Source organism: Silene latifolia, chromosome 2, assembly GCF_048544455.1.
Source record: "Silene latifolia isolate original U9 population chromosome 2, ASM4854445v1, whole genome shotgun sequence".
NCBI lineage: Eukaryota > Viridiplantae > Streptophyta > Magnoliopsida > Caryophyllales > Caryophyllaceae > Silene > Silene latifolia.
In genome coordinates, this window is record NC_133527.1 from 178,329,406 (window position 1) to 178,352,423 (window position 23,018).

At 35.6% G+C, this 23,018-nt stretch overlaps 3 protein-coding genes across 3 annotated transcripts; 1 reads left to right on the forward strand and 2 right to left on the reverse strand.

Moving 5' to 3' along the window:
• The first annotated feature begins 1,526 nt into the window (after nt 1-1,526).
• LOC141631364 (uncharacterized) lies at nt 1,527-3,036 on the forward strand. Its single transcript, XM_074444047.1, has 2 exons — nt 1,527-1,698; nt 2,377-3,036. Exons 1-2 carry the CDS (start codon nt 1,690-1,692, stop codon nt 2,860-2,862), a joined length of 495 nt encoding a protein of 164 aa, XP_074300148.1. The 5' UTR covers nt 1,527-1,689; the 3' UTR covers nt 2,863-3,036.
• A 3,883-nt stretch (nt 3,037-6,919) lies between these two features.
• On the reverse strand, nt 6,920-15,956 carry LOC141643486 (methionine aminopeptidase 1D, chloroplastic/mitochondrial). Its single transcript, XM_074452668.1, has 10 exons — nt 15,091-15,956; nt 14,034-14,103; nt 13,723-13,951; nt 10,907-11,068; nt 10,777-10,818; nt 10,138-10,209; nt 8,858-8,937; nt 8,380-8,477; nt 8,165-8,212; nt 6,920-7,502 (listed from the first exon to the last, which is right to left on the reverse strand). The coding sequence occupies exons 1-10, from the start codon at nt 15,188-15,190 to the stop codon at nt 7,357-7,359; spliced, it is 1,047 nt and encodes a 348-aa protein (XP_074308769.1). The 5' UTR covers nt 15,191-15,956; the 3' UTR covers nt 6,920-7,356.
• Nucleotides 15,957-15,961: 5 nt separating this feature from the next.
• Nucleotides 15,962-20,981, reverse strand: LOC141643485 (putative membrane protein At3g27390). Its single transcript, XM_074452667.1, has 9 exons — nt 20,530-20,981; nt 20,245-20,353; nt 19,861-20,056; nt 19,604-19,737; nt 18,673-18,961; nt 18,280-18,386; nt 17,963-18,134; nt 16,709-17,157; nt 15,962-16,363 (listed from the first exon to the last, which is right to left on the reverse strand). The coding sequence occupies exons 1-9, from the start codon at nt 20,612-20,614 to the stop codon at nt 16,210-16,212; spliced, it is 1,695 nt and encodes a 564-aa protein (XP_074308768.1). The 5' UTR covers nt 20,615-20,981; the 3' UTR covers nt 15,962-16,209.
• Between the last annotated feature and the right edge of the window lie 2,037 nt (nt 20,982-23,018).

The following is a 23,018-nucleotide window of genomic DNA, read 5'->3' on the forward strand; positions in this document are numbered from 1 at the left end:
AACTTTCTTTGTTTTTTGGTACGTGGATAATTGACATGTAGAAGTAGACAAAATTGCATATTCGTTCTGGAATTAAAAAGTGTCCATTAAGATAGATAATTTTTTTTTTTTGAAGGAAGATAGATAATGTATTTTGTGTGAACACTTTAACGAGTTAGGCCCTGTTCTTTTGGACTTAAAGTCACTTAATTTAAGTTCATTTCAGATCCAATAAGTTCAGTTCAGTTCATTTCAGATCCAATAAGTTCAGTTCAGTTCATTTCAGATCCAATAAGTTCAGTTCAGTTCAGATCCTATAAGTTCAGTTCAGATCCTATAAGTTCAGTTCAGTTTAGATTCTATAAGTTCAGTTCAGTTCAGATCCTATAAGTTCAGTTCAGATCCTATAAATTCAGATCCTATAAATTCACTTTAGAAAAGTTATATACAGAGTATTATTTTTAAAACCGACACAAAAACATTTGACATTAGTAATTATTCGATACATATATACATTATTATTTTTAAAACAAAATTATTACTCTTCTCATTACTTTTTATCGTAATGTAACCGTAGTATAATGTATGAAAAACCAATATATATAAAGCGGAAAAATGTTATTATCTTACCTTTTGTTTTAGACTATATTTTCTTATCAGTGTTCTCTCTTGGCTGCGCACTAATTTCTTGTAAATTTTTTGTTTAATCTCAATAATAATAATAATAATAATAATAATAATAATAATAATAATAATATTTAATTTAAATTAATTTAAGTTAATTTAAATTCGGATCGTGTAAGTTCAGTTCAGATCCTATAAGTTCAGTTTAGTTCAGATCCGTTTCAGTCCAAAAGAACAGGGCCTTAAGAGAGTTAATTGACATCTTACAAAAACTCATTTACTTAATTCTTAGAATTTTCTGTGGAAATTGGTTATGACATGGACGGGATTGTTTTGCAGGATTGGAGGGTTATTTCTTGCTAGGAGGTCATTTTCTACATTTCTCTATCTTTATGTACAATAGAAGTGATTTATATCTACATTTTGCTATTCTTAGATAAAAACTCGAAAGCAAAAGCAATGTCCATAAAACTAAGTGAATATATGATAATCAGCATACATTCAAACCTAAGTATATTTAAATCAAAATATTTAAAAATTAACTATGTAAGCAACCAAACAAGCACTGCATGCAAGGTTACAAACTTGCAATTATCTTTGCTTGGTACTCATAGTTTTAAACATTAGGATAAGTTTTAAACATTAGGATAGGTTTTTGAAAAATCGATAAGAATCCGAATAATTACCATTAAAAGAAATAATATCTCATGGTTATTTCTTGTAACAATTAGTCTCCTGTATAACAGATGTATCCGTTATTATAGTGAAACGGGTCAAGTTGATATCATTTAGAAAGTATTTGGTTGTGGATAATTTTGAGAAATTAAATAATTTTAAAAAGGGTAACAACTTAACAAATAATCTTTTCTATATTGTTTCCTAAAATCGCGTTATTTTTTCCCCCAAAATCCAACGACCGTATCTCTCCTCTCCTCACTTTTCTCCCGTCTCTCTCTAGTCCCATAAACCCTAGTTTTTGTTTTCCCCAAAAATTTGTTACAGATCCGAAAAATTGGGGCTACTTTCCAGAGATGAAACACGTGAAACGGGTAGCAAGAAAGGGCGCTGGTGAAGCAGTTTCTAGTGATGTTGAAGGTATGATTTAGTAATTTAATTGTACTAATTGATTTGTATGTAGTTTCTTAATCGTTAACATTGTTGGCCGTGTTTTTGCTTGTGTTTTAATGAACAAATTGAAAGCAAATATAACGATATAAGTCGTTTACTCTTTACCCTTTACATTATTAAAAGTCTATTTTTATTCTGTTTGTAACCATTCTTCTTGGTTTCGTGACCATTTTTTTTTATTAGAATTATAGCTTGTGACCGTTCTGGTTTGTGACCATTCTGCCTGGCTTTTGATTAATTGCACAAGATTTATGTTTCTTTTTATAGTTTGTGACCGTTCTGGTTTGGTTTGTAACCATTTTTTGGTAGAAGGATTGATGAGACCGTTCTGGTTTGTGACCGTTCTGGTTTGGTTTGTAACCATTTTTTAAGTTTGTGACCGTTCTGGTTTGGTTGAAGGATTGATGAGACCGTTCTGGTTTGTGACTGTTCTGGTTTGGTTTGTGACCATTTTTTTATAGTTTGTGACCATTGTAATTGATATTTGACTAACATATTAAAAATATTGTTTGTAACCTCTTTAAATTTTACAGTGGCCATTTTTTTTTTGATTGTGACCGTTCTTCTGAACTTAGTCGTTTTTAGCATACTAACTCTTTTTTATGAAGTATAATAATTGTTTGTTCATGTTATTTTCTTTTATAGCCCCGTTTGGTGAATTGGATGATGACAACACGGGATTTGGAACTTGTGTCAAGGTTACATGATATTAGAACTAAAGAAGTGGAAAAGCAAGCTAATGTCACCTCGATTGATGAAGAGGAGGTTCGTGAGGAGATTGAAGGAGAGTTTACACAAGCGTTGAAGGATCCAAACTTCTTGGCACAATTTCTAGATATGGGTAGGAGGATTGATGAGATAGCGGAAATGAAGTTGGTTGAGACGCCCTCCTTTGACCTTGGGATCGATTCAATTGGTATCAATGATTCAATTGGTATCAATGATTCAATTGGTACTAATGATACCAACTGCCCGGGACCTTCACAAAAGAAGAGCGTGCATTGTCCTAACCGACCACGAGATTCAAACAAAAGCAAGCAAAAGCGTGTATGTAAGAAGATGCACAAGGTTGGCAACGAAGAAGAAGCTGAGGGGGCCGTTGTAGAGGATGATTGCGTAAAGGATAAGTAGCAGATTTGTGAAGTTGTTGGAAAAACATTGCTATTTTAATTTGGATTTGGTAGATGATTAAAAACTGTTGTTGATTTCTAGTTGAAATTCTCGTTTAAATTGCAAACATCTATGAATTGAACACATCTTATTTCGGTAATTTATTTCAAGTGAATTGAACACATTTTCTCTTTACTGTTTCCATAGTCGCATTGTGCCTATAATTCATAACTGGTCACATTATAATCTTAACTGGTCACATTACAATCTTTTGTGGCTATATATCTTTTGTGGTCACATTATAATCTTAACTGGTCACATTATAATCTTAACTGGTCACATTACAAAAGTCATTTACTTTTGTGGCTATATATCTGCTATTTGTAGCCATATATCTACTATTTGTACGTTGTTACTAATAACAAATCTTGACACTAATTTGTAACCTCTATAGATCAGATCGTGACTTTTTTTTATGGGATAATTCTTCTGAAATTAGTGGCTATTAGTGCCCGTTGTCTACATTTTTCTGTTTATGTAGCTTATTAATATTAAATTGTGACCAGATTTAGGAACATTTGTTGAAGAGTGGTTTTTAAATGTTTGTGAACATTCTTTTATACATAGTGACCAATTTTAAACTATTTGTAATTTTTAAATGAATTAGTTATTTTATTTTGTGGCCGTATATATACTATTTGTAGCCATGTATCTGCTATTTATAGCTTGTTACTAGCAACATATCATGAAACAAATTGTGACCAAATATCGGAACATGTAGGTAGAAAAAATAATTATGCAACAATTTAATTAGAAAAACAATGTATAAATATTCGGTGAGTAAAACAAAAATGCATTGTTCAAAAATTAACTGCCTCATTAAGACGACGTTCAAAATTAAAGCAAAACAAAAATGCATTGTTAATTTCATTTCGTTCCTCTTCCGACCTCCATCTTCTGACTGTTGACTCAAATATGTGAAAGAATTCGGTAAGTGAAGTAGTCTTAGTTGCTTGGAACCCCAAAGCATGATTAGTGCTTTCACTCCGTTGCGACGATAATATACCTGCTGAAAAGTATCCCTTATTAAATGCGGTGCACCATTTTTCCCTTAAAGTATATAGACGATCAAACCAATCACTATCTTGTAGTTCGTAGTCTAATATCATTTTCCTCCATGTATCTTCGAATTCCGCCTCGCTATAACAACCATTAAGACATTTGTTGAATACGGTCTGGAATGATCGATTATGCTTTAGTGCACCATAGTGTGAAACATCATTCTGTTGGATATGCCATTGACATAACCTATGCCTTGAAGTTGGATAAACCTAGCAATTGAGTGATAACAGTTAATCAGGGGGTAACTATTAATAACGTAAATATAGAATGTGTCCATTTTACTATGAATATGTGACCATGTAAGTACATAAAGTAACCGTACTATAACAGGTTAAACTAATGAAAACATCAACCACTATTTTAGCCTGATTGGTCACAAACAACACAAAATAAGGAAATTCTATATTAGTTATTCAAAACCTACACAGCTTAAAATTGGTCACATTTTGATCTTAATAAGATACAAAACAAAGGATTTAATTCATAACCAAAAAATGGCCACTAATGTCATCAGAATGGTCATAAATAACAGAAATAACACAAGGTCGGTCCCGTATCAATATTTGATTACAAAATATGCACATGTTGAGTTATACGTAGCCATTTTCCAAATATTATGTAACTATTTATAACTTACTTATGAGGAAAACACTTTTGCGTGGGAATATGCACCTTTTTACAGCTAAATAATAAATTGTAACCATTTAAGTAAGAATATGTGACCAGTTAAGTGTTATTTACCTCTTTGATGGCATTGGTCATAGCAAGGTCTTGATCAGTAAAAATAGTTACAGGACGGACATCTTCTCCCATTGATTCATTGAAGGTCTTAAACAACCACTCAATTGATTCATCTTGTTCATTCGATATGAATGCAAACCCGAACATAATGTCTGACCAATGGTTATTAATCCCAATTAGCGGACCACAAACCCAGTTATATTGTACATAGTGAGTAAGTATTCCCACTTTGTAGCCTTCAATTCGACGAGGGAACCGGAGGTATCAAAATCTGAAAAATTGCAGACAAAGGAAAATGATGAACGATTGAAATTAGATGAAAGAACATTGATCCTACATGAATTTTGGATGATGAATTGCACCAGGGTCCATACCAAATTTGATGAGCAAACCAAATTCACGCATAAATAATTGATGAGCAAACAAAATTCACGCATCAAATATGTGAGGAAACCAATTTCACGCATCAAATTGTCAATGAAATGGACGAAGTTAGGACTGCAAAAATCGTGCATACCTTCTTTTAGAGAACCAATTGATCCGTCCTTCAAAATAATTGAACCAGGATTAGCATCTTCATCTACAATATCGTCGTTATGGAGTGCAGATATTGTATCATCGTTGTTGGTCATCTTTCACAGGAAAAAAAATGGATGACAAGAAAGGTAAAAGATGAAGCTGTTAAATGGAACGTGGGATAATACAAAGTCAAAAGAGAATATTGTAAATAAGGTATGTGTATTATTTAGTTGCTATTTTTGTGGAAATTATATTTTTTAAACATATGCATAATTAAGTCAACCCGTTTTCCTTGTTATTTGGGTTTAAATAACCAGTATCCGCGTCCGTTTCACTATTGTCGTGTTTACAACCGTTATAAACAAGAATTTGTGTTCTTGTAATGGCATACATTATACACCATTACCTCATACAGGTCTAAAACGGTGAAGATCAGGTTATACATACTTTGGACTTCAGAGTGTTCTTGTATCTTCAAGAATGCTCTTTCATTTTCGATTCTTGAATAATGACTGACAATCTTTTCAGTGATTTAACAAGAGGGTTGTACCGTCGTTGACGTTTTATAACAAATCGTCGACATTATTTAAAAAAAACACTCTCTACCCTTCCTCTCCCTCTCTCTACTCTATTCTCTCCCAAACCCTCCCAAACTAACAACAAACTTAAAAAAAAAAAAAAAAAAAAAAAAAAAAAAAAACCCTCTTCGTTCATCTAATTTAATGTCGAACAATCTACCCCAAACGTTATCCGACATCTGCATTTACGAGTATTAAATATTAGATAAACATCAATAAAAAATAAAACAAACAATAAAAGCCAATCTAATACGAAAATTATGATGAAAATAAAACAAACAATACGTCTATGAAAATAAAAGCCAATCTAATAAGAAAATTATGGAAAAAAAAAAAACTCAAACGTATGAATTCTACATCCCTGACCGTTACGGACGAACAATTTCAACGTCCCTCACCAGCGAAGACGGTGAATTTCAACGTCTCTATCCATCCGAGACGATGAATTTCATCGTCCCTATCCATTTCAGACGTTGAAATTCATCGTCCATCACCAGCCCAAACGGTGAATTTCAGCGTCCAACACCAACCCCGACACCCACGACCCTCCATCCCATCCCCCTCCTCACTGGTACGACAACAACGATAGCAACGACAACAACAACAACAACTACTTCGAATTGGGTTGAAATAATTAAAAAATATAATCAATCAATCCTGATCTACAAATCAAACAACAACAAAGGCGACCAACAACAAAAAATCCATCAAGATTACAAAATTAAAATCAATTTTACAAATCTAACCTAATTAAAATCAATTTCTATAACCAAAATCATAAACTAATTACAAAAATTAAATCGAAATACTTACTTGTGGTGGTCGGTGTTGGTGCTGCGGTGCTGGTCGTCGGAAGTGGCGAGTGCGGCGATGTTGGGTCTGGCGGTGATCGTCGATGGCGGCAGGCGTGTTCGTGGGTGGTGGGTTTTTGGAGGAAGAAGAGAGGAGAGAGTTGACTAGTGAGAGGGAGAGGAAGGGCAAGGACGTCTTTTTAATGAAAAATGTCGACGATTCGTTATAAAACGTCGGCGACGTTTCGCAACCGGGTTTAACAATATGAGCTACAACTTCATCAGAAAAAAACAAAATCTCAACATACAAAATCACAAGTATTGGATCAGATCTGAAGCCATATATGATATATCTAAGTTAAACCAGGAAACTCCTTAAGGAACAACTCAGTTGCAATGTTACATATCCAGAAAGTACCCGTTTCCAGGACAAAAGAAGCCTCTATGTTTATAGAGTTTAAAAAAGAATACACATGTCCATCACATAATTACTAGAAAGCTAAAATGCAGCTCCATGTATACCACATCTGAATGAATCGAGAAACCATGGGAAGATTTGAAGCAAGAAGAAAAGCACGGGTTTAGCTCTCTTGCTTGTTACCTCCACGAAAAATAAAAATCTAATCAAATTTGACCTTCCTTCCCCATGTTCTTCACTCTTTTTTGCTCAACGTTCATATCAATGAACAAGGCAACTGAGAGTCGATAAGCCACAGTGTGTTCGTGCTGTCAAAACTAGGGAATCAACTGCAGAATAAGGAGTATTAGCACTTGGTCAAAATCTCTGCTCCATTTTGTGTTATTAGAATTGTGTGCTCGAATTGCGCCGACAGACTTCCATCTTCGGTGACTACTGTCCAATCATCATCCCACATAATAGGCTTGCAGCTACCAATCGTAAGCATTGGTTCTGTATTATAATGTAGTGGAAGAACAAATGAACACTGAGAACTGGAACAAGTTTTTTACTTTTATAAGGAGCTTCAAATGACTGAAAAACTCAAATGAAATACAGAGATGAACATGCTTAGTGGCAATTTTTCGCAATCTATCTTATTGGAGGCCATTTCCATTACGATGGAGCCAAAGAGTTACTCCCTCCCATTGTTTGGGTTTATAGTATTATACCATATCGAATTGGCACAAAATTTAAGAAAAGTGGGATAAGTGTCTTTTACCGCTCACTTTACTTCCTCTTCTCCCTTCACTTCTGCAACTATCCCACCACAATCCCGTCAAGTCACACCTACCCAGCCCCACAACATCCCCATCTACTTTTTCGCCAAATAGAGTGGGCCTGGTTATTCTTAAAAAAGTCTCTGTTATTAAGTTTTACTCAAAAATAAAGTCAAATCAATCCAAAAAGGCACCTACAAGGCAATAAAGACCCTCCATAAATTATGATAGTTACTCAAAGTCTCAAAATTCTGTTATAGGGGTTTTGGGGTCATCAAATAACATGTGGTTTAACGACTATACTTGTGTACAATCACCCTGCCTAATTCTTTGCCATAGTTGTTCTATTGACGTGCAAAAAAGTCAATACATACAGAGGATAAATAGACAAATTACCAATGGTGAAAGTTTGATTCAGTATCATTTGCCCTCCATCATTGTTCCCTACAAAACAATAATAAGATTTATGACTGAAAGCTATCATTAAGTTGCGGCACAACATCTTTCATAGTTGGTCTTTTCGGTTGGTTGCAATTTTACATAGATGACACATATTCTAAAATACTAACAGAAGACAAGATAAACACATGAGAAAGGTTCAGGATGATTACTGAAATGTTGAATTACTGGATCGGCATGAAAAACACGACCAACACCATGGCCAACGAACTGGCGTACAACACCATAGCGATGTTTGTCTGCATGGTCACTACAATTCAACAGAGTTGCAACTTGAGTAAGCCAGGTATCAGTTTACGCTACAGACAGTAATATAGAACACCAAAAAGATTTGATCCTCAAGGGTCAAGAGGCCAAATAAATAGAAGAAATAGACTAGAGTTTATCTGGAATTGATTTAGGTCATTTTTACTTTGGGTATGAAGACAATCAGTAAACATCATCAGACAAACATATGATTCAAAACTTCAAGACTGACAAGACAACTGTTTGATATAAAGAACATGCCTCTAAGAGTGGTAAAAAACAATAATGGAGAATTCCTAGTTGGTTTCCGGGCTACAAAAAAGTATTCCTATTTAAATAATGAAACATGGTAAATTCGGTGAGAAAATGAAAACATAATCTTACTGTATTGTTTTGCCAATCTTCTTGTACTCCACCCCTGGTCCACATATTGCAATTGCTTTGTCCAAGCATTCTTTAGTCACCTAAGATAAAAAGTCAAATTCATTTCAGACTGATGCAAGAGCCAAATGAATTAGAAACACATGGAGGTGGTTGATAGGTTACTTTGTTAGTCCGTATTAATTATTAGTACTGCATATCTATGGGAGCTGGCAAACGGTTTCAAAGTCAAAAAATCCTTGTGAGAACATTTTCAGGAGGACCAAAATACAACAAAGAAAATAAAGGTTAAATGATCTTGGCGTACTGAACACCAAACTGAGCAAAAAAATATATGATCACTCCTTCTTACTTAATAAGAACAATAAGTGTCGCTATAGCAAAACATCACTGTTCGAAGTTCGAACTTCTCACTACTTTTTAACTTGTTTCTCATCATTTACAGTCTCAAGTTGCTTCCATAAGAGACTAAGCCAAAGGCTAAAACCCCAAAGAAGGGCTATTTCGCCGGTAATATACCAAGTATCACAGTAAAAGAGATAAAGAAAGACTTGAATATTTAACCAAACAAAACTCCACCATATTTGACAACTGTCTTACTTATAGACACCAAATTATATTTTGGCATTTACATCTTATATGAGTTTTTTTTAAAGGATCTTATATGGTCTTTTACTATTGGTAGTATATAGATATATCCTCAAAAAAAAAATATACTTGTAAGTAATAATATATTTAGGAAACTACAGAATATTAATGTGGAGCTATAAATTGAACTAGCTCCTTTTTTTTGTTGTAAAAGGAACCACAAGGGCAATTTTGATGAGCACCACCTCTCATGACTTACCGACTGAGTAGTTGACAAGTTGACATCTGCAATTGACTAACTCCTTAAGGTTTAAGGTACATGATAGAATAAGCCACTAATATCCCCATCCTCCCTACCACCAAATTGTAGGTTGAATAGAACAAGATTTAGTGATTTACTCTATCTCCTCCCAGTGAGACCAAGTCGACATGAACCCCATTGGTACTATCGAAACCCCAAATTTCATAGAGATGAAATCGAGATTTACAACTTTTTACAATTTCAAAAGCCCAATTTTTTCCCATACTAGTTTCTTTTCTCTGTAACGAACAATTGAAAATCACGGGTTTTGGATTTTTTTATGGTTTACACTGCTAAACAAAGAACAACTTCGATGTTAGAAGAGATAGTTAAGAATGTACAAATTAAGATTTGAACTAGAAGAAAACGAAGCTTTGAGCTTTTCACATTATACCTGAACCAACTTTTTTGCTTCATCACTAACTTCCCCACAAAAGAAAGTTGCAGAAGTATCTCCATGATAGCCCTGCTTAAAGGAAGCATCAACATTACTAACAGAGAAAAAGGACAAAAATAGACCTTTATTTATTGCGAAGTATATACCATTTCACAGCAATATTCTAGAAACTGGGCAACAAACAGAAAGGAACTTGAGAATCGGTCAAAGGCAAAGTTCAGTTTTATGGAAGAAGTTAAACTAGGATACAAATATCACGTTCAAGGAAAAAGAACAATATTTTAATAATCAACATCTCTCAGGCTCTCAGCAATAGTGTTTAGCAGCTTCTTCCAAAATTGAAAATAGAATAAGTTAGGATAATCCTGCAACACAGATTGCCTTGACAGTTGACACTGTATGAAGTATGAAGTATGAACACAATAAGAAGAGACAAATCAAGCAGAAGAGCATAACCAAAGTCATCAATCATACAATACAACGTATTGCATACACGTAGAATGTGAGGCTGTCCAACAAAGGTCTCTTCAAACACGAAACAGAATACGTCTTAAGTTTTGAAAAACACTTTCACGGTTAAGAAAACTGGTCTTTTCCATAATCAAATACCAACAAAAAGTACACAAGATAACTTACATTTAGGTATGATGTGACATCAATGTTGATGATATCGCCATCCTGTAAAAAATATTTAACGGAATCTTCAGTCTGAAAAGAACAGATGATGCAGATGAACTAACACGAGAGAAGACCGAGAAAAACAAACTTCAAGTGGACGGGAATCAGGTATTCCATGGCAAATGCATTCGTTGACTGATGTGCAGACACTCTTCGGAAATCCACCATAGCCAAGAGGTGAAGGGTACCCCCCATTGTCAATAATCATCTGATGAACCGCTTCATCAATTTCATCCGTTTTTACACCTGGCTGTAAAGAAAATAAATACTTCGTGTTAAAAGAAATATATCCCCGGCACAATTATCAGTTAACCTACCACATTCACACTGAGAAGACGGCTTCTTATGCATATCACTAATGACATACACATAAAAAAATAATAAATCAACCACTATGATGAGATAACAATACCTGTAAATAAGAATAAGTCAAACACGAGGAAACAAACACATAAGTACACTTGATGCGTGCTTCATTTACATGTTTTATCTTGCCATTTTGCACGCATTTCTATGCCATTCTGAGTAGCGTAAGCTACTATTCTCCTTTGTTTCGGTTACTTCGGGTCGTATTATGTTTCATGTAGGTTGTTGACCCAAGTGGTGAAGAATAAGCCAAAACCCGTCCCCGGTGTTGCATTTTCGGATATTAGTGAAGCTTGAGCTCGGAAACGATCATCTTGGAATGCGTGGTAGTGCATAAGGAAGTGCTGAACGTTGTTGTTTAGAAGAAAAAGTCGATCGACAGCCTGCTTTGGTCGATCGACTGGTTTTGCTTGAACAGTTGGTCGATCGACTGCTTTATTGGTCGATCGACTGGTTTCACTTATCATGCCGTGTTTGCTTTACTTGTTAAGTCGGCCCACTAGTTGTTTAGTTAATAAATTTCGGCTATTGTTATATAAAGCAAAGCGGAGAACTTTATTAGGTCATCTTTTCATATTGTTAAACTCTTTCATACGTTGCTTTGTGCTTGGGATTCGGATCTGGAACTTGTAATCAATCTACTTTCTTTCGGTAATTTAATTAACCTTTCGTTCTTCAATTATTATTTTCCTTATTCGTTTTACTCTTCTTTGTTTTGCTTTTATCGTATGCTTTATCATTATTTGCATCTTATTATCATGTTTAATCTAGTTATTATTATTCTTGTTAATTTTATTAGTTCAATCATGAGTAGCTAATTTCCTCCTGCTAGGATTTAGGGGATCCATGGTTGTATGACGGTTTTAAATTAGAATATTAGATCTGGAATAGTTATTTGTCTGAATTGTTAATCGTAGCAATTAATTCCTATTTAATTAGTTGAATGCATGCGACTAGTTATTTTAATCTGGTAAACTCCGACCTAGATCGAGAGATTGGGAAGAGAGAGATCCGCTACGAACAATAGAACACATTAAATAGAGCGAGAGCATATTAGAAAGTTTCTAGGGTGATTAGTGGACCGAGAGGACCTTATCACTGCCCTTCAGACCGTAATTTGACTAAATCTTTGACCGTTATTAGACCATGCCACCATGGTGAACCGACAATCCTAGCTATCTTCCCTTGTATTTTTATACTCGATTTCTATACTTTACTACTTTACTTTTAGTTACATTAGTTTAGTAATCAAACAAAATCAAACACCCAGACTTGTTACACATAGACAGATTATAATTAGCGAATAGAACAAATTGTCTCCTTGTCGATACGATCCCGACTTCCTCTAGTGCATTAGTTTAGGCCAGTTGGTTATTTTTGACAAGGTGTGTGATTTAGCCTGTCGACACTCCTCACCAATGTTGTCAGGATAGGGATTCTACTTTGAATCGTTCGGGTTCCGTGAGATAGGATCGTGGAATCGGATCGTAGGATCGTACGATTCTACGATTCTCGCTAGTTTAGGCATGACTGATGGAAGGGATCTCACAAATATGTAAATTAACTATAAAATAACATAAATGAAGTACTAATTATATATTTATAAAAGCCATTATAGTGTTTTTGAATAAAAGAATTGATAATTCAACCGCTAATGTCACCATTGCTAGTTTACGGCAACTAAGGACCAAAATGTTGAAAAAATAATGAAAGGGGCAGTTATAGTCTCGGACAACATACTAATATCAACACTAGTTATCAAAGCTTATTGTTGAAAAAATAGTGACAGGGATAATTGAAGTCTCGGACAACATACTAACTCAACACTAGTCATCAAAGCTTATTTAGGGCTCATGGGTGATGAGTAATGATAGCAGATTGTTGAATGTTAAATTGGGAATTAGGGTTCGTGGGTATTTGACAAAAGAAATAGAATTAGGAAGTTGGGTTTACCAGTTTAGTTCGGGCTTATTTTTGTCTTTTTACTTCATTTTCTTATTTTTGTTAGTCAAACGGGTTAACATAACTAAGTGGCCACGTAAGTCAATGAAAGAAAGGGAACTAAGAGTGTAATAGGCCTTAAAAACTTGTAAGAACATGTGGCCCATTGGCCCATTACATGAAAAGACATTTATTATAGGCAAAACATAGAATCGTACGATTCTACAACGATTCTACGATTCTGACCGATTCTACTGCGATTCTACCCCATAACGAACCTATGAGCAATTTGGATCGTTTATCTATTTTTGGATCGTAGAATTGTATGATTCTACGATCCGGATCGCGATTTTAACAACATTGCTCCTCACAACTCACAACTCCTCGATTATCTTGTGTTAATTCTTTGTTGTAGTTATAGTAGAAATTTTGTAACAAAACCTAATAGCTAAGGAGCAAATAAAACTATTTTTGTTATTTAGTTGTGAAATGCACCCATATAAGACGGGTTCAAAATAATTTAAGCTATAGTGACTGATAAATAACAACTAAATTGAAAATGCGTCAAAGATAAAGAGCCTTAGTAAACAGTATTACCTTAACTAAAGTTCCTGCATATTCAAGAACTCGAGCTGCGAGCCTGCCAGAAGCTCTCATGCATTCTATTCCTTCGTCATCGTGCACTTCAGGTCCGCTTGCAATTCCAGGAGGTGCTCGAGTATCTACATACGGAGGTCTTTGTATGTGAGAAGGAACAGGTCGGCGAGGAGACAGTTTACCAGGCCTTAGGCGTTTACGTCCACTTGTTGACAACTGATCACGATTTCTGCACGTCTAAAGGTGAAAAATAGATAAACAGGCTAAAATACACTTATATGTGGGCACACTTATAGAGAAAAAAATGCCACCTTCTATTGAATAATAGGTTGGTTACGCCAGAGAGACTCCTCGAAAATTGCATAGACACATTTTGTCTTCCTGCGTACAAGAAATTTCTGTCAAGATAAGGTACTGTCATTCACTTGGCTCTCCAGCCAGTATCAGATGACCACCAAAGGAAAAAGGCATTTGCAATTTCCGCACCAGCAATCACTCTAGGGTACTTCGTAATGGAAAAATAATCCGAAGGAAATTTTCTACTTTCTAGGATGTATATTGGCAACAACAAGAACTGAACAACAACAACATTACCTCACTGTCTCAATGGCTCCAGCAAATTGCGGGGTAAGGGGGGTTGGATATACAGCGTCACAGGACTCACAGCCTTACCCTTGAGTTAGCCATTTTAGGATGTAAATTGGCAAAAGGGATAAAAAAAAATTAAAGCATTCAGGTGAAAATATAAATAGGGAGTAGAATACATCGTCTCACAAATGCTACTCCGTATTGCCTATTAGTACCATCATGCATTCTGTCAGCTAAAATGCAAAAGGGGGATCATATCACAAATAGTAACTCCATTTCAGCAGTTCAGCTGCGTCTCCACAACCTTAATCAATAATACAAATTTCGCAGAACGAGCTATGAAAATCGATCAAATCTACTTATTTAATCCCCAATCAAATTCATGAGAAGTATAATTCCTACAGAAGGCATTGAATACTTTACTTCTCGTTCGGCTGTTAAAACTACGAGAATGTCCTCCAACATAGGGTAAATCATTAACCACTTCCAAAAATGTCACCCTATCAGTCTAAATTACCGCTCACAAGTAGCTGTAACTAAAACTACGAAGTTCACTGTAATTCTGTAACCATCAATTTTCAAAATAAAATAGTCAGTTCCGGTCAATGACCGGAAGTACGATTGTTATTGTATAACAAGTGGACCAAAATGGAAGCGGATGATTAAAATTACTCATAAGAGGAATAGATAAACAAATAATCGAGACAGACGGGGTAGTAGAAGAAAAGGATAGCAGTAGTAAGTAGAAATTAGCAAAGCAGTAATTAATAAAGTAATTACCGGAGTGAAAACGGAAGAGGTGAAAAAGGTGGGGTTGATGAGAGGCATAATGAACGCCGGCGAAAGAGGAAACCAACCGCCCTGACTGCAACGCTGCCATTCTTTCTGTTATCCGATTTGAGATTGTTTGTGTTGTGTTTGTGGCCTTGTGGGTCTATTCTCACTCACTAATCACTTGGTCCCAATAAGGGTTTCAACTCCTTGGTATCATAGGGTTAGGTTCGGTTTTAAAAGATCGTTTGAGTTTGAGTCGCATACAAAAACTTTTATTTCGTGATTCTCATATTTAACTAGCAAATTAGAGTCTAAAATATTTGGAGCTCCACTTCTGAGAACATTTTAAACTTGCTAATTAAACGGCTATATTATTTTCGTTTGTTGTTTTTGGGTTTTGAAACGTATATGTGGTTCAATGGTTGTTTGGTTCATGTTATGTTATATTTCAATCAATTTCAATATACCGAAATTATTCAACTAAACACACTCTAAACTTTTTTGGTTATAACATAAGGGACTAATAAGGGTATACCATATGTAGATTAATCGTTACCTTTTTACCTGGTTGGATAATCCCGAGTAACAGCCACTATTTTTCCAGGTGACAGACTCTAACTCAACAAATATAATCTTAGCCTAAATTACTCCCATGAGAACTTGATTCATTAGTTTACTTTGCGGATGTAATTACTCAATGATGATCATTTGAGTATATTACCTCTTCTTCCACCGGGTCGAAACTCGAAAGAATATGGCTACATCTATCAGTTTTCAGGCATGGTTCACTGACATCAGAACCCATGTCACTGACACCACAGATAAATCACTTCAACTAGATGGACAATTTGACAAGAGTTTTGTAACAGTATGATTAATGAATGCCTGAAGCTCTTAATTTTACATAAATACAAAAGTTTGGTTTCTATCACAATGTATCACTATCACCCAATTCACAAGCCACAGCAACATTAACCTTACAATGTGGGACTGCCTATGCACTACAGATTTCCAAACGTACACGGTACATCCGAAAAAGAATCAGTATCAAAGAATAACCTAGTTTTTCGACTGTATTACAAGCAATAGGCTATATACAATTACAACAGAGGGATGAATACAATCCTAGACGATTTCGCCTGAAGAGACGGATCTTATGGACTCAAACTTCATAGAGCCTTCCTTTTCTGCAATATAAGATACCAACTCCTTTATCAGGTGCCGGTATTTCCTCCTATAAGTAGGTAGCTTTGATATGCTTCTCACCATTCCTAACAGCCTGCCACAAGGTGTCATTAGACATTAGTGTGATACCACGAGGGGAACGGATAATTTAGACGGACAACCATGGGTGGGCTTCTGAAAAAAATTACTACTGCACTCGTCCCAGAAACTGTGATCATCTTTAGTAATTGTTTTTACCAAAATAATTCATCTCCTATCATACAAGTACTTGGCAAGATTTTAGTAATAATCTCATTTTACCTTTAATCAAATCCTCTGTGAATAAATCGGAAGAGATCAAGCGCTATGATAATAATTGTTACTCGGCAAGTAGTCCGTATATTTCTCATTCAAGGAAATTTCAAAGAAAATAAGGACATAATATTGAGAAGTGATGTACCTTCTGCTAATGCCCTGAATCTGAGCAGCCCTTAAAGGATCTTGCGGTACCACACAGCCATTTTCCCAAGCCTCGAGCCGTTGAGGACTACTTCCAAATAGAACCACCCTCTCCAAATAGCGCAATTCGCCATCTTCCAACTTTAACATCTTTATTTGCTCCTTCAATACCAATACAGGCTGGAAGAACCAGTCAAATAGTCTATCCTGAGGTCTATTCTCGTGGGTAACGATCACGTCATCAAACAAGACCAAGCCATTTGCCCCAGTTTTGTTGGAGTGCACTAGCGTGTGCAGGAATGAATAGGAAGGTAGTCCAACCCCAACAATGGGTGCATCATGGCCGTTTTTGGCTTTCAGCCATTCAATGAGGTCGGTATGGGTTATGACATCAGCATCAATTAGTTCCCTCGTTTTCGTCTCGCATGTATCCATCATTTTTCCCCATACCTGCAACATTGGTTTATATATGACACCGATTATAATATCTAAATTGAAATGCAAACATGATCACATGATTTGCGCTTGTTTTCCGGTAAACTCACAGCAGTCAACATGGATTATGTGAGACACCACTACACTTTACACCAGTATGGACTTACGGTGCCTTCCCTCACAGCATAGTACCCTCGAAGAGAGATTGGAAATCTCGGGTTTTTCTTTTGTATTTCGATTTAATTAACCATAGACAAAGAAAATCATCATTTGACTTGCCGCCTCTTAGTGATGTTTATATAACTGTTCATGTTAGCCAACTCAAAATCACTTCAGGCTGTTCTAGGCTAACACTAGCTGGTCAATGACAATAGCTAGTCAAACTAAGGCACTCACTACTACGGAGCTACAACAGCACCAAAATAATCAGTCAGATGAAGTCACTAACAAATGTATGGCTGACAGAACACTGGTTATCAGCTATATATGCCTCCAAGGTTTTGCCTATGGCAGAGTAATGCGGGTCAGATGTATGCAGACTTGCCACAATCTTAGAAAACACAAAAGGAAGTTCCTAAGCAAATAACCTATAATGAAAGTGGCATCAAGAATTACATTGACCAACAACCATTTCACAATATGGCAAGCATAGACAATTTAATACGGAGTATATCATTTTGCTTTATCCCGTCATATTCCAAAGCCAAGTATTGAGTCTTTGGTTCCGTTGAAAATGAAAAAATCAACATATAAGAACTACATCAAAAAAAAAAAAGTTTACTAAAATGCATTGGTTATCTAAGTGGAAGTGTGAGCATACCTGCACCATCTTCACATCTTGAATTGATTCCTTAACGGATCTTGAGCGGCCTATACCGGGAATAATCATGGCAGGTCCTTCAGAAGGAAAAGAATCAGACTTATCACCATGAACACGATTAGGTCCTACAGTAGATTCTGAATGTGAAGTCTGCTTTTTTCTGTACCGGGGCCTGGCTGTGATAATGGTAATGTGATTAACAGAGTTTGTCGAAAACCAGAATCAAGATAGACAGCAACCAGAATTAAAGGTCGACATTCACATAATATGTTACTCGGTATCATGCAAAAAAAAATTATGATTGATGAATTAATTACTTTGGCAGTATAGTCCCTTCTCTCAAATAAAGCCAATCGTTAGTGTACTCGTCAAATTCAGCAACCTGTGCAACTATGTAAGCAAGGCCTCTTTTGAAAGATTTTTCCTGCAGCATAACAAACATCACAGTTAGTAAGATTGGAAACTGAGATGGAAAAAATTACTCCCTTTATCTCACGCATTTGTTTACATTTGCTTTTAAATCGGTTTTTTAAGGAATCACGTGCAAGAAGATTAGGCGTATTTATACTCCTTGAATTATAATGGGTATTGGCTCCACAAGTCACTTAGGTAAAAAATAAATGAGGACAAAATAGTCTTCTTAACACAACAAGCTAACCTAAACAAGAAACGTAAGCAAACAGTTGGGACGGACCAAAAAGTAAGCGTACCTGATAAACAACAACTGAACCATACAATCCCACGAACACGCTAGTGAAAATAGCTAAGACAACGCTTCCAACAACAAATAATGGCCACAAAAGGATTGCCAAGCCGGCAACTGGGATGCAAGCTGTTTCAAGGAAAGGTCCTTCACGACTGATAAGATCATGTACTAGTCGCTGCCATCCTTTGATTAGCATCAATGGACTTTTTACGATGACAATGACAGTGTACAGAGGGACCTCCACAATTAAGCCCAACAATCCAATAATAATGATTGCTGGTACATGAATAAATCTGCACAATTGTTATAATTTAGCAAACCATGAGAATATAAAGACGGGATAGTTTAAAGTAGCAACACCAGCCAGACATTGACTTAATACGCTATATAAGCTAACTAACGACCAAGGCATCCCTTATCAAGCAGCCAAGATTTTTCGGTGAGACTTATATAAGACGATCTCATGTGTGAGGCCAACCTAAATCCTATGCATTCATATTACAGGATTATACAGTTGGTCTCACATGCAAGACCATCTTGTTGGAGTTTTTGTGAAGATTTACTCTTAAGCATAAGTTCTCCCTAATCCATTCATTCCACATTCAAAGTATAATTCTGCATGAAAGGGTGTAATGCTGGAGTCTGGTGACCAGAAGTAGAGGCTAACATCTACTCTCTCCATTCCGACATTTGTTTACCTATTCCATTTTAGGGTGTCTCATTCATTTGTTTACCTTTCTATACTAGGAAGTTTTTATGAGTAATTTGATCATACACCTCCATTATGGTCCACTTGTCATCCACTAACAACCAACACAAATGGTCCCCTCCCCTCTCCCTGATCTTTGTGCCAAAAGCAAAGGTAGACAAATGACCAGGACGGAGGGAGTACTTTTTTTCAAGTTATAGGCATAACCAATATTGTGTATACTCACTTGAGAGTTTGAACCTCATCTGGATTTCCAGGTTCCTGAATCTCCTTCAGATACGTCGGGTATGAGTATATACAAAGATCTGCAAAATCGCGGACAACAGTACAGCTACCTTTGACAGTATCCCATGTTCCATCCTATATTTAAACCAGCTACAATATCAAAAAGGACTGAATAATACAGCACTTTTATTTCTTCAGGGTTTAGAATGAATGAGTAGTTGTAGGCCTAATTGGTAACAGGCCATCTAAGAATCTTACCACAATGGAATGCAAGAATTTATTGAATTCATTCTCTTGTCGAAAGGCTTCAAAAGTCGAAACCCAAGGAGTGAAAAAACCATATCCAAGACCCACAATCACACTTGCTGTTATGCTCAGGCTCAACCAAAGAGCAGCCAACACAGGTAAACCAAACAATATCGCTACTTTTAGTGGTGTATCAAATCTGTTAGTTCTGTACATAAAACAAAACCCTAATCAAATTAGGAATACTGAACCTGTTTATCCTGAATTACTCTAATTCAACCCAAAACCATATACTCCCTTTGTCTCGGTCATTTATTTACCTTTTTATTCTTTGGTAAACAAATGATTGGGACGGAGGGAGTATAACTAACTTTGAGACATTGAAGGATTAGTTACTTGATAATGGTGTAAAATGTCCAATACACATGCACAGGGAAAAGACCAAGAATTACACCAACATTTCCTATGATCAATATCAGTGCTGCAATTGGACCCACCAGCAAACCTATACACACAAATCACCATAACATTTCATTCAGGAAAAACTGGAAGATTCCAAGAAACATTAAAACATCACCCTGATTTGGGGTCCGACGGTCGGTTGACATGAATCATCCTTTAAAACCGTCACATGCCAGTTACACAAATAGAAGAAGTACTAAAAGAAGAGAAAGATGATACCTTTAAGGGCACCTAGGAAAAGGGCAGCACAAAAGGCAAAAACAACATAAAAGATCCTTAACACCCTTTCAAAAGTGTCTGACATAGTTCAGTTATACAGATAATCACACCAGAATTAACAGAAATATAGTAGTACAAGATTGTTGGAAACTTTCAATTTATGTGTTTGACCAACAAGTATTATGTTGTTAAAATGTTAAATTGTTTTGGAGGGTGGTCCAAGTCCAATCATACATATACAAAGAATAATTGATCAAAGACGTGAGTAGCAAGAACCCATATGAATTGACCTTAAACCACCTTAAATTAAAGGTTTAATTACGAATTTACACGGTCAATAATCAAAAGAGACTGCGATATTAGTATAAAAATTGTTCGTATCATAAAGGATCAGATATTTATGATGGAATAATTTAATTAGGAGATTCACGATAGTGAGTTTTAGTTAAATTAATTTTTCGGAAATTTTACATGATACTCATGATCACTTTATCAATAGTACCCGCTTTTAAAAATGTGTCAATGGTATCCTTGAAAATCTATATTTATACCCAACATGCCCTTCTTATTATAACTCCGTTAGTATTGAACATATATGTCCATAGAAGTACCATTGTCCATTGACCCATTGGTATATTGCACATCAAGAGTATCGTTGACATAATTATTGGACCTCATCAAGGGTGCCATTTGAGTTCATTGAACTCAAAAAGCTCGCTAGCGGCTTAAACTTGTTCATAAAGTAATATCTTGCCTTTATTTTATACAACATATATATTATGATTGTATATTTGTATAATCATGTAAAATGTTTACATTAATTTGTCCAATATTTTTTTATATAACCTCCGAATCCTTTTGTTGAAAGTATTAGGAAGAAAAAAAATAACTTCACAATTATATATAGGCTCGAATTAAGCTCGAACTCGACTCATGCTGGGGTTAAAACTTGCGAGCATGTTAATGAGCTCATTTTTTTCAAGTTCGGGTGAACTCGAGATCAGCTCGAGCTCGAATTTTATTTCATGAGCACAAACCGGGCAAGGTCAAGCTCATGCTTGGCTCGACTCGGCTCATTAACACCCTTACAGTCCCTTCGTTTAATTACATTTCCTATACCTTGTAAGGCGTAATCAAAGATAAACAAATAATTAAAACGGATGGAGTATATATATTAATTTGTGAAACAAAAGTTAACAAATAAATGAAGGAACAAGTCTGAAAAGTAAACTATAACAATGAGTACCGTAGCATATAACTCACAAATACTTTCCTACAACCAGTTGTATAATAGCATTGTACAACCTCCTCACAATTGTTGAGCTCTTATACAGAATTGTTGAGCTATTTTACAAGTTATTGAGGTATTTTGCGAAGTTATTGAGTTTAATAATTATTCTGTTAAACTCAATAACTTTGTACCATAACTCGATAAGTTTGTTAATAGAGCTCAACAACTTTATAACAACGCTAAGTTAAATTGACTAAGTTGTATATACAGCCAGTTGTATAATACATTAACTGCATATAACTTCCGAGAGCATTCATCTAAACTTACATAAGTTAGCGACTCCTCCATACTATGTATATTTAGAAATAACAAATACTATTAGGCGAGTGTAGATAAACGAATAAACAACCCGACTATAACCGAATATAAGATGTTAATTGTTAAACTTCATGATACTATTTTTTACGCGAGCTAATTGTAGAACGATCAGACAACAGATCAAGTATGTATCAATTTACGGAGGAGCAGGAGGTGGAGCATGAGGTGGAGCTGGAGCTGGAGCTGGAGCTGGAGCTGGAGCTGGAGCGGGACCAGAGAGTATAGTATATTACCAAGCGAGTGCAAAAAGCATGTCTAAAACAGTACATATCTTCCATCCCCACTCAAATATTTCTCTATGGCCAAATCTTTTATGTATGACTAGTTGGTTGCACCGCGCGCGATGCGCGCGGTACCCCAAGATATACGATTTTTGCATGTTGAATGTTCTGGAATGCTTAATTATAAAATTCTTTTAATCGGTTTTATGATACGTAGTTTTAAATAGAATAAGCTAACCTTGGCTGCATTTGCCATTTGAATAGTAGCATTATATTGATTGTTCGTAAATATTGGTACATTGCATTAATCTGACATGTACATCTGAATAAACGTTGCATAAACATTTCCGTATGCAGATATTTCTTCTCCATTAGCTTCATAATCTGCTGCATTTTTTAGGACAGTAGATATCGGTACACATTGTACATTTCTTGTTTCGAAGTACTGTCGATCATACTCAGTCACAATCCAAAGGTATGGTTGGTATCGCTGAATTTCTGTAGACGTTGTGGTTTGGAAATTGGCGCGACCCCGATTTGCTTTCTCAAACATTTTAGAAAGCTTGAAAGCAGAAATGCATTCGTTAGTTGAAGACCCAAACTCGATTATAACAACTCTTGCAAACTCATTTTCATTTGTCTCCCAAACAATTCTGATT